This window comes from Dermacentor variabilis, chromosome 10, assembly GCF_050947875.1.
Source record: "Dermacentor variabilis isolate Ectoservices chromosome 10, ASM5094787v1, whole genome shotgun sequence".
In the NCBI taxonomy this organism is placed as follows: Eukaryota; Metazoa; Arthropoda; class Arachnida; order Ixodida; family Ixodidae; genus Dermacentor; species Dermacentor variabilis.
Window position 1 is genome coordinate 11,353,284 of NC_134577.1, and position 15,305 is coordinate 11,368,588.

Sequence of the window (15,305 nt, forward strand, 5' to 3'; positions counted from 1 at the left end):
CAATGTAGAGTTCTGACGTCACTTACACGCGCCTAGGGCGTTTACAATCAATCGTAACTTAGATTACTAGATGCCTAGGGCTAACGTCAACGTCAACAATCTCTTTTCCCGGAAGCCGACAGCGGACGTATCAGGCGATAAATGATTGCGCCCTGTTTCGCCGGCTTTCGGGCACTATCTAGGCGTTTGATAGCTCTAGCTGTTTCTCAAGAACGGTCAGACAGATAGCAGGAAAAACCGGGCTAAGCTCTACAAGAATGATTCGAATTAAAAGCTTTCACACTGTAGACTCGCTGGGTCAACCATGAGGACAGGCAACTTGAAATTTAGAAGAAAAAAGAAAAAAACAGGAGGCGAGATGACAGTCCTTCGCTGTTCGCCAACTGGTCCAGCAAAGAATTCTGCTAGACAGACAATTCTTTTGCCTAACTGAAAATAGCCGCTTGATCGATCTTGTTCTACATAAATTTCACTAAGTAAGTGAAACATTAATGCAGATATGTTCTACTTACTTATTGTAACTTATGAGTAACGAGTTTACGATTGTACGCTTCTGTGCGGCAGACGACACGCATGACCGCCCGCGCGCTGTCCGAGGCCCCGGCGGGATACCTGGTCTCCTTGGTGGCAGTCGACTGCGAACTACTGCACACGGTCATGGTGCTCTCATCGCACACGCTGAGCGGCCTGCTGTGCCTGCCCGTCCTGCTGTGGATGCTGTCCAGGCGCGTGGGCACGCTGCCCGTCGTCGCTTGCGTCGCCTGGCCGCTCGCTGTGTTTGCACTCTCCGCGCTGGTCTCGAGGTTGCAGACCAGATTGTGGGCGAGTGGTCTTTTTTCGCCTAGCTTTTTCGCGCTTGAGAACGTGACCGTGTAGTGCAAGTTGCGCTGCTTAGGTGGCACACGCAGGCACACTGACAGGAAAACACGAAACGGACGCGTGTGGATATTGCGCGAGGATCGTGGCTGCCACGAATTTCGGCGGTCTAGAAGCAGACAGGAAACAAAGTTAGCATGATAAAAAGCCATTTATAACAACAACAAAAAAAAAAAACGTAAGAAACAATTGCAAAGAGCACAAGTCGCGGCCGTTGTAGCTCCGACGTGACGCAGACGTCGGACTGCGTTGCTGTCGATTGACGGGGCTGGCTTCCGCAGTGGAGGCAGTACACCCGCGGCTCACGTGGTACAGACGTGATCGTAGACGGTAGTGCGCCAGATCGCCAACCGGCAGACGGTTGCCTCCATGGCACTGGACAGTTGCAGTGAAGGCTTCACTGCCGCGGCACCGTAAACCGGGCTCAGGAGCGGGAGCTGTGGCCGGCTAAATATCAGATGTTCCCTCTCCGGTCCGGGTCCCCTATAATTCCCTATTAATCCCGATCACGCCACCAGAGTACAGCTAGCGACACAGACGTAGATGTAGAGTCTAGATGTTAGTGGCACCAATCCACTCTGGGGATAAACGATGTGTCTGTACCAGTCCATGCCCACGTCATTTATGCCAGCTCATCGATGATGGTGATCATTCCTTTTAGAGCGCAGCTCTTAGCCGCCCGTTCCTGCGGCGAGCGTCGGCGTCCCTCGGTATCCTCGGCATAACCGAGCGAACGAGCACAGCGAAGCAGGAGTGCAGCGGGGAATGAAAGATGGCGGGAGTGAATAGTGCGCGAGGAGGAAAGCGGAGGAGGACGGTATGGTGAAAGCGCGAGAAGAAAATCGTAGTGCCGCGCAAGACGAGCTCTGCGGCTACGATGGCTACGAGATGGTGCTCGAGTAGCGCGCGTCGTCTGTTCGCCGATGACGCCACCGATATCACGTATGGAAACTAAGTGCTGCATGAGCAGAGGTCTGTCTGCGGCAGCTGCTGTGAATCGCGCCCACGCGTCACCCGCTCGCTGTCTCTCGCGATATCCCGATTAGCGAGGCAGTCGCGCCATACTTCGCTCCGTTTGCAACGTGCCGCATGCGACATATTGCGCGCGCCGGCCAATATATCGCAAAATGATAAATATAGAGCTACACTCAAATTTCGAATTAGGGAATATCGTAATGTTCGGTGAATTCTTCTTAAGTTCCTAAGGTGTGCACAAAAAAGATAAAAGCTTGTATACTTGTTATGCACCGCGCAGAAAACGTATCAGCGTACGAGGCAGTTTCAGGGAAACAGGAAAAAAATTGTTCGTTTATGTTAGATCCAATTTTTTAATGGCACAAGGTCACTGTGGAGACAGACCGCGAACCCGGTGGTAATACTAAAAAGAAGCGGGGATAAAGTTAATCGAAAATGTGAAAGAAACCGACAGTAAATAAAATGAAATAGCGTGTAGTAAGGTAGTCAGCCTTGAATCTCTCCTCTCTTCCTTTGTATTCTTTTCTTCTCGCGCTTCAACGTGCTTACCATTCAGATGAATTCATTTTACTCGTGTTCATTTCTCTTTTACGTATATACATTCCTTATTTTTGCCGACCGGCGCCGTTGTCTTCTGCACGCCGGACCTACGTGGTTCGCTTGTCACTCATGGCATAGGCCCCCATTCTAAGATCTTTATAAAATAAAAGTACTACTCACCACTCGTGTTGCAACGTGGCATAAAATATTTCCTACAAAACGTTCACATACCACGCAGCTGTCTACAGTTTCACATCACTTCACATCCAAGTATGTCACTATACACCACACCTACAAAACTGAGGGCAGTTAGCAAACAGCGTTTACAATACTATGCTCACTACGCTACGCAATCTACACCAGCTGCGCCTGACGATGTATCTTGTTGGCTTTCTGCCACACAGGCACCTTATAAAAAATGAACACACAATATAATTTCAAATGTGTTCTTAAAGCTTAACTTACACTAGTGTGGACAATATGTGAACCCATTTCACAATACCTGAAAGGCAATTTACGCACTCTTAGATTCTTCGCACTGAACCAAAGTATATCCGAGTTGGTCAACTGTATTAAACATAAGTACGGTTCCAACGCTTTATATCTACCCACGTTCCCGTAAGCTGACAACTGTTGCATGTCATTCCTAAATAATATTTTTAAGATCCTTCCAGTATTGCAGCTGCGCCCTTTTTTGGCCGCCTTGGAGATAGCCACGATATTCTACTTCCTGTCTGTTTCCCTCTTTTTCCTATCCTACACATTTACTGTAAAAGTTTGAATGACTCTGGCTTAACTTCGGCTTCATTTTCTTTCCCATTGACCCGCTATATGTCTCCTCAAGCACACGTTATAACACCATCTTGCTCTCAGCCTCTTACTAATCTTCTTTCCACACTTACACGTTGCACACCTTGGGCGATTAGGTTATCTACTGGCTTTGTCCTTGTTCTCGGAACTGAAATGACTCTTCCTTAGTCTCTCCGCATTAGGCACACACCTTAATCAAACTTTTTGCGGAGACTTCTGCTTGTGAGCACCCGTGGTACTTGCTCTGGACATGTGTGTATGTCTTGATAGTGAAAACTTCATCGACTGATCTTTGTTCTTTTTTTCGATGCTCTGCAGTGATCGCTGTGCAGTGCCGCCCTGCCGTAGTTCCTTCAAGACTTGTTGAAAATCGTTTCCCAATATTACTGTCGTCCCGCCACTCCTTCGGTCTGTTCTTCTGCCGCTATCTTATGATCCACTGATGTGCTTTCTTATTGAACTCTATCTCTCTTGGCGCTGCTACGTCTGGTCCTTCTGCGCCACTCTTGCAGCTTGTGCACCTGGGTTCGTCTGGACATGGAACTTCACTCTTCTCCTTCTTGTCCTTACCGTTTTAGAGGCCGTCGACGCTGGCCATGCTTTCGAACAGTCGCCCCTGTGGCGGTCGGGCACTGTCGTGTCTTGTGCAGGCTCTTCGCCGATTTCTCAGCTGACGTACTGTACGCCGATGAACTCTTCTTTTCTTCTGTGCGCCCTCTTTGTTTGATGCCCTCGTAGATCGTCATTTCTGGTACTTGGAGTTCACTGAAACAGTCTTCGTCGTCGTCATCGTCGTCGTCGTCGTCGTCGTCGTCGTCGTCGTCATCGTCATCGTCGTCGTCGTCGTCATCATCATCATCATCATCATCATCATCATCATCATCATCATCATCATCATCATCATCATCATCATCATCATCATCAGCCTGGTTACGCCCACTGCAGGGCAAAGGCCTCTCCCATACTTCTCCAACAACCCCGGTCATGTACTAATTGTGGCCATGCCGTGCCTGCAAACTTCTTAATCTCATCCGCCCACCTAACTTTCTGCCGCCCCCTGCTACGCTTCCCTTCCCTTGGGATCCAGTCCGTAACCCTTAATGACCATCGGTTATCTTCCCTCCTCATTACATGTCCTGCCCATGCCCATTTCTTTTCCTTGATTTCATCATCATTTCATCATCATCATTTATTGACCCTTAAAGACCCTTTTCAGGGTATTACATAAGGGGGGGGGGCAAAAGCATCAAGAAACGCTATGGTCATCATTATACAATGGTTAACTCATTAGTACAACGGCAAACAAAACGTAGTATGCATGCTAGTAGACGACGGGCAAGAAAAAAAAAAAAGTAAGGTACGAACCGAAAGTAGAAATGGCAACAGAACCTGCAATATAACATAAAAGTGAAAAAAAAAAGAACTTAGACGTTAGAGTAACAGCATAGTACTGGTAGGTTAAGGGTTTAGAAAACATGACAAGAGGTGTCTAAATTTATCTGGATTACTTTCATTTACTATGCTGTTGGGTAGCGCGTTCCACAATTCAATAACACTGGGTAAGAAAGAGTTGTTGAAGGCATTTGAGGAACCATGGAGACGTTGTAGACTCAGGTTGTTAAAGAGACGCTTAGAAGAGCGGTTGGGCGGAAGTAAGAGAGTGTTCCTGAGGTGTGGGAAATTGTAATAGAGTTTGTGGAAAAGGGAAAGTTAGTTTGAACTAAGATGTCATTAACTCGCGTTTGTTCCCTCACCCAATCTGCTCTTTTCTTATCCCTTAACGTTACACCTATCATTCTTCTTTCCATAGCTCGTTGTGTCATCCTCAATTTGAGTAGAACCCTTTTCGTAAGCCTCCAGGTTTCTGCCCCGTAGGTGAGTACTGGTAAGACACAGCTATTATATACTTTTCTCTTGAGGGATAACGGCAACCTGCTGTTCATGATTTGGGAATGCCTGCCAAACGCACTCCAGCCCATTCTTGTTCTTCTGATTATTTCCGTCTCATCATCCGGATCCGCCGTCACTACCTGCCCTAAGTAGATGTATTCCCTTACGACTTCCAGTAACTGAAACATTTGAATACTGAAACAGTATTCAAATACAAAAGCCACGTCGTTCCGATGCGAAGTACCTGTTGTCTCTTCTATCCTCATCTCCTTGGTTATGCAAAACTCGATCGTAATGTCACCCATCCCCTTATCCGGACGTTCTGAAGGGTTCCCGATTCGCAAACTTCTCTTCAAAGACGTCATGAATACTATCTAATCTGCTACCTCAACCCATTCTATTCATCTTCTTTTTCTTCGTTCGGCTTGCGATCTCGCGACGCTTCTCTCCTTTCCTTTTTTTCTTTTGCATATATCCTAGAATACGTGACTTCTTTTTTTCGCCTGATTTCTTCTCTCTCTATAATTTCCCGAAAAACTTAAACGCATGGCACTCACTCACTCACTCACTCACTCACTCACTCACTCACTCACTCACTCACTCACTCACTCACTCACTCACTCACTCACTCACTCACTCACTCACTCACTCACTCACTCACTCACTCACTCACTCACTCACTCACTCACTCACTCACTCACTCACTCACTCACTCACTCACTCACTCAGGCACGCACGCACGCACTATAACGCTGGTGACTTTTGTTTTCGTTTTGAGAAAGCTTTGTCTCTTCGTTGCTTTCAATACCGACAGAAGCGCATCATCCGCTACCGCGACGAGAGGCTGAACAAGATGGCCGACACGCTGTCGTGCGTGCGGCTCGTCAAGTTCTACGCCTGGGAAGAGGCCGTCACTCAGGCTGTGAGCCGACTGCGTGCCAGGGAGGGCCGCCTCCTGTTCTTCTCCAACTTACTCAACGGCTTCACCGAATCACTACAGTCTTGTTCTAGTACCGTGGTAAGCTGCCGACGGCTGGCTTTGAATATTGAAACAGGTTTCGCGATATAGCGCTTCGGTGTTCCTTTGAGCAGTATGACGCTTGTCTCAGCAGCGCTGCCCTTGCAAAAGTGTTTGCAAAAGGAAAAAAAAATCAGCAAATGTTGCGTTGCCCTACAGAACAAAATCAAACAAATTTCTGAAAAATAACTGAGTAGGAACGATAGGAAGAAATAACTAGCGTTCTCAGTCATAGTCGTACAAACCATGTGCAAGTCAATTTCCTGTGCACAGCAAAGGGAAGGATGCAGGGCACTTTGAGTAACGCGCGCACTAAGATCAAGGCAAAATAATGCTTGCAGAAACGACGTAGCCGACGTATACTATGTCGTACTTCTTCGAGTGAAGAACAGTGCGTGAACAATAGATAATTCAGGCTTGAAGCAACGTTTCAACGTTTCGAGAAGGTAAATTGTCTTTCTCGATCTTGTAGAAGCATTGGCTCCAGGAGAACGATAATTTTGTCTTGTGGATGATTCATGATTCGATGTAGAGGGCAGGAACACGAGACGGACAGCAGCAGACACACAGAACACTGACTTACAAGGGCTTGCTCCTGCCCTTGATAGACCCGCTGTATATCACTTCGCTTCCCTTTGTCTGTGTACGTGTCTTGTACCAATCTTTCTTTTTTTTTTTTGAGCTTTAGTCTAGACCCGAAATTAAGCACCGCCGTTATGCGATATTGCCTATTTCAGATGATGATCTTACTTCTGGGCACTTATGCTGCTTTGAACCGGCCGGTGGTACTGACAGCAGCGCATTCTTTTTCTGCTCTCTACATGCTGTTCATCATTGATATGGTGTTCAAGAACATGCCTACTGTGTTTCGCTACGGGAGTATGGTATGTAACCCAGCGTTTCTCTTCTACGAACACAAAATATATCAATTAAAACCTCTCCTAAATATTGTAATTTCTCTCACAAACTTCTTGAAAGCGCATCTATTCCTGTCAGAGAAGAAGAAATAGAGTAAACATATTAAAAGAAAAGAAGAGAGAATAAAAGAAAGAACCTACGAAAACGACATACTTGGTGTTCTATGCGCATGCTGTTCATACAGGTGTGTCAGAGCACTATGCAAACTCTCGGTACGGCACAATGGCCATTGTAATGTCAGATCCTAAGTAAGGCAGTGTTACATCTTCAACAGCCTGACCTCTTAATATCAATCTGTCATATTGTTTATCTGTAAGTCTCAATACGAAACAATGCAATTAAAAATATTTTAACGAATAATCAAATGGAGCTCGTATGAACTAGTGAAAATGACTGACGCTTGCTACCGTGAATGTTTCAGGTATCACAGGGTCTGAAAAGAATGATGAAGACCCTCACAGCCGAAGAGGACGTCATTGGTGCGGATGTCAAAGAAAACTTGGAAGTCCGGAAAGGTTAGTATTGCCGCACCTGAGGTGTGTCCAACTAGTGATCTGGTGACAGTTTACGACTTCGTACGACACGGCGATTAATTACACTGTCAACACCAAGCCAACGAAATGCTACGCAACGTAAACAGAAATATTGGAAATCACTACACCATTTTTTTTCTCATGTGCACTTTTGAAAGGGTCTTCAAGTTGGTTTCTTATGTAGTTCGGAAACACGGGAGCGAAGCGACTTAGGTCATGAACGCGTCACGAAAAAAAGCCAAAAGCGAACATTCTAGGGCCTCTTTCTTATGTCTGCAGGTGCAGTGTTGCTGGAAAAGTGCACGTTTTGCTGGAGTGGGCTAGAGAGAGGCAAACGTAAATTGTTAGGTGCAGACACACCCACACTCTACGACGTCAGCCTTGACATCGCCCCGGGTACCCTGCTTGGCGTCGTCGGAGTCGTAGGAAGCGGGAAATCTGCGCTGCTGGCGGCTATACTGGGCGAGCTGCGGCGGCTTCGTGGAACCGCACACGTTGGGGTAAGTGCCTCGAATCAAGCACTCCTTTCGGGAGAATGCATTCTGCTGTTGTTTTACGCATAGTTACATAAGTCTGTGAAATCTGTTTTGCTTAAGTAGAAAGTGAAACGAGATGTAGGTCGTAGTGCGAAGGCTTGACGTGTAGCACAACTATAGTACACAGATGCAGATGAGATACAGGACACACACGCAGTCATCTTGTCGTCCTTGTACTTCGGGCTACACTGAGCGTCGTCTGGATGACGCACCAGCAAGCCTGAATCGCAACCCTCAGTGGGTTCAAACTTGTTACTGCATGAAATTGGGTACCAAGGACCGTCGCTCGGTGCTCCGTTTTGCTCAAGGAACTGGACTCCCAGAGCATTTGTTTGTGTGGTCTTTTTTTGTCTGGTGTTTTTCGCGCCCATTTGCAATTGCAATAAATAACGCCCATAGCGAACATTCATAGGACAAGACGCAAAGACGAGTCTTACGCACATACTTTTAGTGACTGCGGTGCGCATTTCTCCGCGCTAATACGTACAGGGCAACCGAACCGCCGGCGAACTATACGGTCGACTTGACGAGTGTCAATTGAGCAGCTGCTTTAAAGTGAACAGTCTACGTTGAACGTTTACCTTGAAGTGCCTGAGATGGCTGATCAACGATGTTCACTATCACCGCACATGGCATTACTCCTCATGGTGACAGGGCAGGGTGGCGTACCTCCCGCAGACAGCCTGCATCTTCAACATGCCTATCCGTGACAACGTGCTCTTCGGGAGGCCCATGGAACCGTACCGCTACCACCGTGTGCTCGAAGCGTGCGACCTGGCTCGAGACCTCGAGCTCCTGCCGGCCGGTGACCTCACCGAACTTGGAGAGAAGGTATAGCTGCTAAACTGTATTACGTCGTGATGGAAACCATGCAATGGCCTACAGGACACGCTGACAGGAATGTGAAATGAGAGGTGGTGACGGTCAAAATGCTCTATTAACTAGATGCGGGTATTACCTTCCTTGGTGGCTGCCATCTCAGAAGGAAAAGGGAATGAGATATGACAGGCAAAGATAAAAGTGCATCAGTAGTTTTGCGTCCTCGATGTATTCCAGGGGGGAGCCAAAGAGGGCGTTTCTTTGCGATTTTGTTCCGCGATTGGCCTTGTCTATTGGTGAAAACTCGCCAGTCGTAGCAATTCGGGTATCTACTGAATGCTTCGATGGTTTTTATCGATGTTTTATGAATTTTGACAAAACCTCATCTATTCGACTGTGACTATTACCCAAAGAAGACTACATATCTCTGTCACGGACTAAGGGAAGTAACACACACAATTTCAAACTAAATTTTGCTGCGCTAGTCGAAGTTGCTCTGTGGTCAATTCTTTCCTACCTTGACCGGTTCCTTTAGCTTTACTTTTGTAAGTGTGATAGGTGCAGAAATGGAGCAACATGCGCTAACGTCACTGGGCCAACGAAGTCCAGTTATGCTTTTCTTCTGTGAAGCATTCAATCTGCATCGCAATCTCCATTACAATCTCCCGTCTCTACTGCCGCGATCACCTACATGAACGCTTTCAAGACAGCGATTGCTCATGAATATTTTCAGCAGCGCTTTACTGTAACATTTCTTTATTTTTATTGTTATTGTTTAGCATAACTGACCCACTCCTCTCGGCAATGCTTTGGCCTTCAGAGAAAATTAGCGAATAAAATTACTTGTTTTGTCTGCTTAGATGAAACACGAGTGCTCTCTGCGTGCTATTGTATCTTTGTTCGGGATGTGCGTTCACCTGTGAGCGGACCCTGGGAGTGGCTAGGTAATTGGTTTTCCTGTTTCAGCGTCAATAAAATATGAGCTATTGATATGGCCGGCTGCCGAGCAGACCTTTTCTTTAACTTTCTCATCATTTCTTGAAGAAAGTCGCAGTGGCACCTGCTCACAAGGCCCACGCTCAGTTCATTTCTCTCCAGGTTAGGTATGTTACAGCTCACCGTGCGAACCATGTGCTACATTTATTATTTATAGCACTCAAAGCCTTGCGTTGTCCAAGAAAATCGAACGTTTTAAAGTGGTATATTGCGTCAAGCGCCTGCCTACGACTGATCTTACTCTCCGCAAAAATGGGCCTTTGAAACGTCAGTGCACTTTCATTTCTTTTTTTCTTTCGGCGAATGCTCGATTTTACTGACAATTTTCGCCCTTCGGCTGCAGACGGCGTTTTCTCGAACCTTGCACTACGAGAGCGCTTGAAATGGACGGAACGTTGAGTTTCATGTGCCCTCAGCTTCCGCGCACGAGTATTTCGCGTGCACAATGTAGCGAATGCGCTTATCTGAGATTTATTTATTTATTTATTTATTTATTTATTTATTTATTTATTTATTTATTTATTTATTTTATGCGCAGGGAGATACGCTAAGTGGAGGGCAGAAGCAGCGGGTGGCTCTGGCTCGAGCCGTGTACAGTGACAGCGACGTCTACCTCATCGACGACACTCTCAGTGCTTTGGACGTGCACACAGCTGCCAAGGTGTTTGCACGGGTGATCGGACCTGAGGGCCTTCTCAGGGACAAGGTACGGGACACAGACTCTCTCGTTATCACTTTGCTTACGGAAACAATAACGGTAGTTCATGCTGAATATAAACCGAGTGTTTCTACGAATACCCTAAGTAATATTTAAAAAATAGCGCTTCTGAAATAAAAAGACAGTTACTTCGGAGACATGCCGTCAGCGGTGCCGACTACGGGGTAACGGGTGATAGGATTTAATTGGACGCTAATAAAAAAAAAAAGGCTTTTAGTTTCGGCTGGCTCATTGTAACTGGGAAATTGGAGTGAAACCTCCGTACAAGCCATGCCTGCTTATGAATCTGGGAAAAAATGCGGTTACTAGCGAAACTGTGGCACGACGAATTTCGGCTATCGGCACGCGCGAAACCGAAACTGGGAAGCTTCAGTTTCACCCCGTGGTCGGCACCGCTGACACTATGTCTTCGAAGGAACGGTCCTTTTATTTCCAAGTGGCTCTACTTAAGCATTGCTTAAAAGGTTCGTAGAAACATCTGGTATGTAAATGCATTTAAAAGTATTTATGTTGTTTGAGTTGGCAGTAAACAGAAAGAAAATTAGTACTTACAATGTGAAAACGTAGGGAACATCACTAATTAATCGTCAGCGTTTTTTGTCAACTAAGGAATACTTAGTTTTCTGGTGACGCACCATCGCGACACTGCAATGTTCTTCAGCAGCAGGGGGCCAATTTTGATGGTGCCAATAAGGTTTCGGCTCTTCGTAATATAAATAAAATGTACACAAAACGGTATCACAATAAGTAAACCTCGGAAGATTCAGACAGAAATCAGAACCATAAAGCAGAAACAGCAAGATAAGTTGTCTTCGAGATGATATATGTTGTGCTGAAAAAGAAATTGGTTATGTTCTAGTATTCGCATAACGCGCGTCCGGTTAGCACCAGGTGGTCAAAATTGAACCGGAGTTCTCCTCTAGAGCGTTTCTCGTAGTCCCTGTGTTTGGCCTTGGGTCGTTAAAATAAATAAATAAATAAATAAATAAATAAATAAATAAATAAATAAATAAATTGCTGAAATTCATACCGCTTGTTTCGATTCACAGACGCGAATAATGGTCTGCAGTCAAGAGGCATTCGTGAAGCACGTCGACAAGCTGCTGCTTCTGTCGGACAACCGAGTCGTTCCGTACGGCTCCCTTTCCGAGCTGAACGCGGACGCCGTGGCTCCGAAGACGCTGCTGTTTGGCAGCAGGCAGAAGGCACCATCCACTGCGAAGCGCCGTGACAGCGGGTGATTGACGGATTACACCTTATTGAGCGTTAGTCGCTTCGTATCTGTCGTATAGCACTGATCGTCTGCGTCGCTTCTCTGTATGCCTCAAGATGGACCGAACATCAGACACGCTCACACAACGCTTAGGTGGCCGCTTAGAAGGTGGCCTACACGCCTTACTTGCACCGTGTAAGGACATTATCTGAGTGCAGCATGACAATGCACTATGACAATGGCGTGTGCAATACTCGCGGTTATACTACAGTTAGCAAAGTTTGTCCTACATTCTTCCAATGTTTGTGGCACTGTGGAAGCCTGTGTGGAGCACTGCCTCTGTGAGCCCCCCGCAACGTGGCCAGCGGCGAAGCATGCTTCGTGGTCGTATCAACGTTCTTACCGATGTTCTTTGTCTGCACAGAAAGAAATTTGGACCTTGGTCGTTGCCCCTGCGAACAGAGACTACCTCTCAAAGCTATATGGGATTTTGTCGTTAATAGTGATGCGATCAATTGTATGAGAACATCAGTTTGTTTGCGTTCTCTTTTTCTCTGGGTTTCTATGATTTGTTCATGCTTATGTTGTTCTTGTACTTTTATAACGCATTTTATATCTGTACTTTCCTTAACCTATAACTTTATTCCGAGAGTGTTTTGTTATTTTATTGTGATTTCCTCTTCTAGTTAGTTTTCTTGGCACCCGAGACTGAGTCGAGCGGAGGCGGTAGTACTGAGACAGCTCCAGACCGGATCGCTACCGAGCCCGAAACTGATGAATCGCATGTACCCCGAGACATATCCGACAGATATGTGCAGAGTCTGCCGGAGGGAGACCGCAGACTACACGCACATCTTGTGGGACTGCATTAAATATCCAGAAGACGCTAAATCAAGACCACTCCCACCGCGTCTCGAGGCAGCCGCGAAGAGCTACGACCGAGACGATCAGCTCTGGGCCGTCCAGCAGGTCCTCGAGGCGCTCGAAAGGCACGGACCCAGCGAGCCGGCAACGGCGAGCGGAGACCCGCGCCGAGTAACGGCAACTTCGAGGATGACGTAGGCCCTCGTCGGGGCGCGCGAGCGCCCAACTGCAGGCATAAATAAAGTTTCTCCAATCCAATCCAATTGGCTGTCTTGGGATAGCCCTTTCGGTGGAAAAACTACATAATTCACAGTTTGTAAAGAAGGAAATCAGTCGGAGCGCGGGACCATGTTGTGGTATCGATGTGTATTCGTAAGAAATGCTTAGTAACATGGTAGCTGGGCGTGTTTACGTACATCGAAAGCATTCAGCATCACAAACAGCTAGTAATTAAAATGTTTGTAATCATGAAGCAGTCTGTTTTATCGTTGCAATACGTATTTGTTTTGAAATAAGGTACAATCAGCGTAAATGAAACGCTGAATAGTAAATAAGTGATCAAAAGGACTATAGCGTGCGCGTAATTATAAATGTAAGAGCAGCTTGTTGTCGCACCGTAGATTGTTTCTAAGCATGAGGTAGTCTCAAGTGTACATTTTGGAGTGTGAATTAAGTTGCAAATACGTGTGAACCTGGAAATGAAACAACACATCGGTGTAGTTGCGGAATAGTGCACATTTGAATTTTATGCTGATAGTATAAAAAACTTTTCCACTTAGTCGCAAGTCCCCAAAAAAGTACCACCTTAAGTAAAAAAAAAAAGAACGAGATAGATTTACTCTGATCTAATGAGGATTGCGAGAGGTTGAACGAACACAAATAATAAACAAAATTTAAAGAGGCAGCAGAAGAGGCAGAAAAAAATAAAATTTGTCGCTTTAAAGCAGCTCAGGGAAACTTCGAGAGAAGGACAACACACCGTGACTTACTAACGTTGTGTCCATTGACTTGACCGATGGCCCGTCTTATTTTCTTGTACGCGCTTTCGTTCAAGCAACGTGTACTCGAAACACTAAATTAGAATATTTAGAACCGTAACGACAGTTCGGCATGATCTCATACCGGTTTACCTCTTCTGTTCATTCGACTTGACAAGCATCCGACTCCTCGCACTCCTAGTCATGTCCCGCGCCGCACGTTCTTCGAACCGTACTTACGTTACTAAGAAAGTTACTACCAGAAACTACTATGCACGGGTCACAATTGCACAACTTAGAGGTCACATAACCACAAATAGAAAATATATAGTGGAGGTACGTGAATAGATCCTCTCGCTATAGAAAGCATCTGCAGTGCGAATGCTAGTAAACTTCATAAATTGAAAGCTAGTTATTGTTCTTCGAAATGAAATAATAATTTTATTGTGTTCTAGCTGTCTTACGGTGTGTTGCAAGCCTTGAATGACAGAATTGTGTGGAAAGCTTCAAGAACCATCGAATTTCTTTACGGTGGGACGAAATCAATTGAGCGTCGCGACTCTCTCGCCGAATGCTCCTTTATATTCTTTCGCATTCTTATAATATGCGCTCCTTATTCGGTTCGTTGCAGCTGCGACGCGTTGCTCACAGTTGAAGGTGGCGTCGCGGCACAGCTCACCTCTCAGGAAGTCCGCGACACGAGTTTGGTACGTATGCCGTTTTATTTTCATACCACAGACCGGCACATTCCCGCACGGCACCCTGCTACACGCAATGTACCCTACGACCTATACTCACAAATGCGCCTTCTGCTCTACGCTTAATACCCTCTACCACATGGTATGGGAATGTCAACAAAATCCATCGACACCGCCCATCACCAGACCAACCGTCGAGCAGTGGGAGGCCCAACTGATAAGCTCGAGCCCTGAAGACCAGCATCGCCTGGTGAGCAGGGCCAAGCTATCAGCTCAAGCCCACGGCATCCTGGACTAGGGACGCCGCCCACCTCGGACGATTTTACCGTCAGCTCATTTCAACTAATAAAGTTTATTCCTCCTCCTCCGCAGTGAGCTGTAGAGCACTCGACTGGTAATATGTGTTATTTAGTGCAAGCGCTTCTCCTGCTCCAATAAAGTTTTGATAAGTATAAACAAACAAGATAGGAACAATACGAATTCTGCAGCGGAAATTCGTCTCGGCACATTGTTTGCCAGTGTATTCGTGTCAGGAAAGCTTATTGTTCTTAATCTTACATTATGTCCTTCCTGTCCTGTCGATTCCTCACATCATTCCGTGTCTTTTACACCTTAAACAAGGAAACATTACCCTCGCTATATATGATTGTAACAGTCTTGAGGGCTGAATACACACGATGCAGCGTGTACAATGTGCTCCAATGCTTCGGTCACGACATTACCATTATAATTAGCTGGGTATAGCGCTTAATTGATTCCTTTTTATTCCGTAGAAACCGTCGCATGTGGCCTTTTTCGTTAAGTAATTGCCTTTGAAGTATATAAAAAAAGGGTAGGCTTCTCCAACACGGCCACAAAAGTCGGAGACAACATGCTTTTAGACGGTGATGCATTAGAATACTTCCCCATATATGGTCGCGCGAA

The 15,305-nt window shown here is 46.1% G+C and overlaps 1 protein-coding gene across 1 annotated transcript in view; it reads left to right on the forward strand.

The window, feature by feature from the left end:
• LOC142559883 (ATP-binding cassette sub-family C member 3-like) overlaps positions 1-15,305 on the forward strand; it is an 86,621-nt gene that overhangs the window by 59,175 nt on the left and 12,141 nt on the right. Inside the window, exons 21-29 of the mRNA XM_075671569.1 lie at positions 565-822; positions 5,813-6,109; positions 6,847-6,993; positions 7,449-7,542; positions 7,840-8,060; positions 8,751-8,927; positions 10,450-10,617; positions 11,679-11,866; positions 14,315-14,390. Coding sequence (XP_075527684.1) covers positions 565-822; positions 5,813-6,109; positions 6,847-6,993; positions 7,449-7,542; positions 7,840-8,060; positions 8,751-8,927; positions 10,450-10,617; positions 11,679-11,866; positions 14,315-14,390 — 1,626 coding nt within the window. The remainder of the gene's footprint in view (positions 1-564; positions 823-5,812; positions 6,110-6,846; positions 6,994-7,448; positions 7,543-7,839; positions 8,061-8,750; positions 8,928-10,449; positions 10,618-11,678; positions 11,867-14,314; positions 14,391-15,305) is intronic.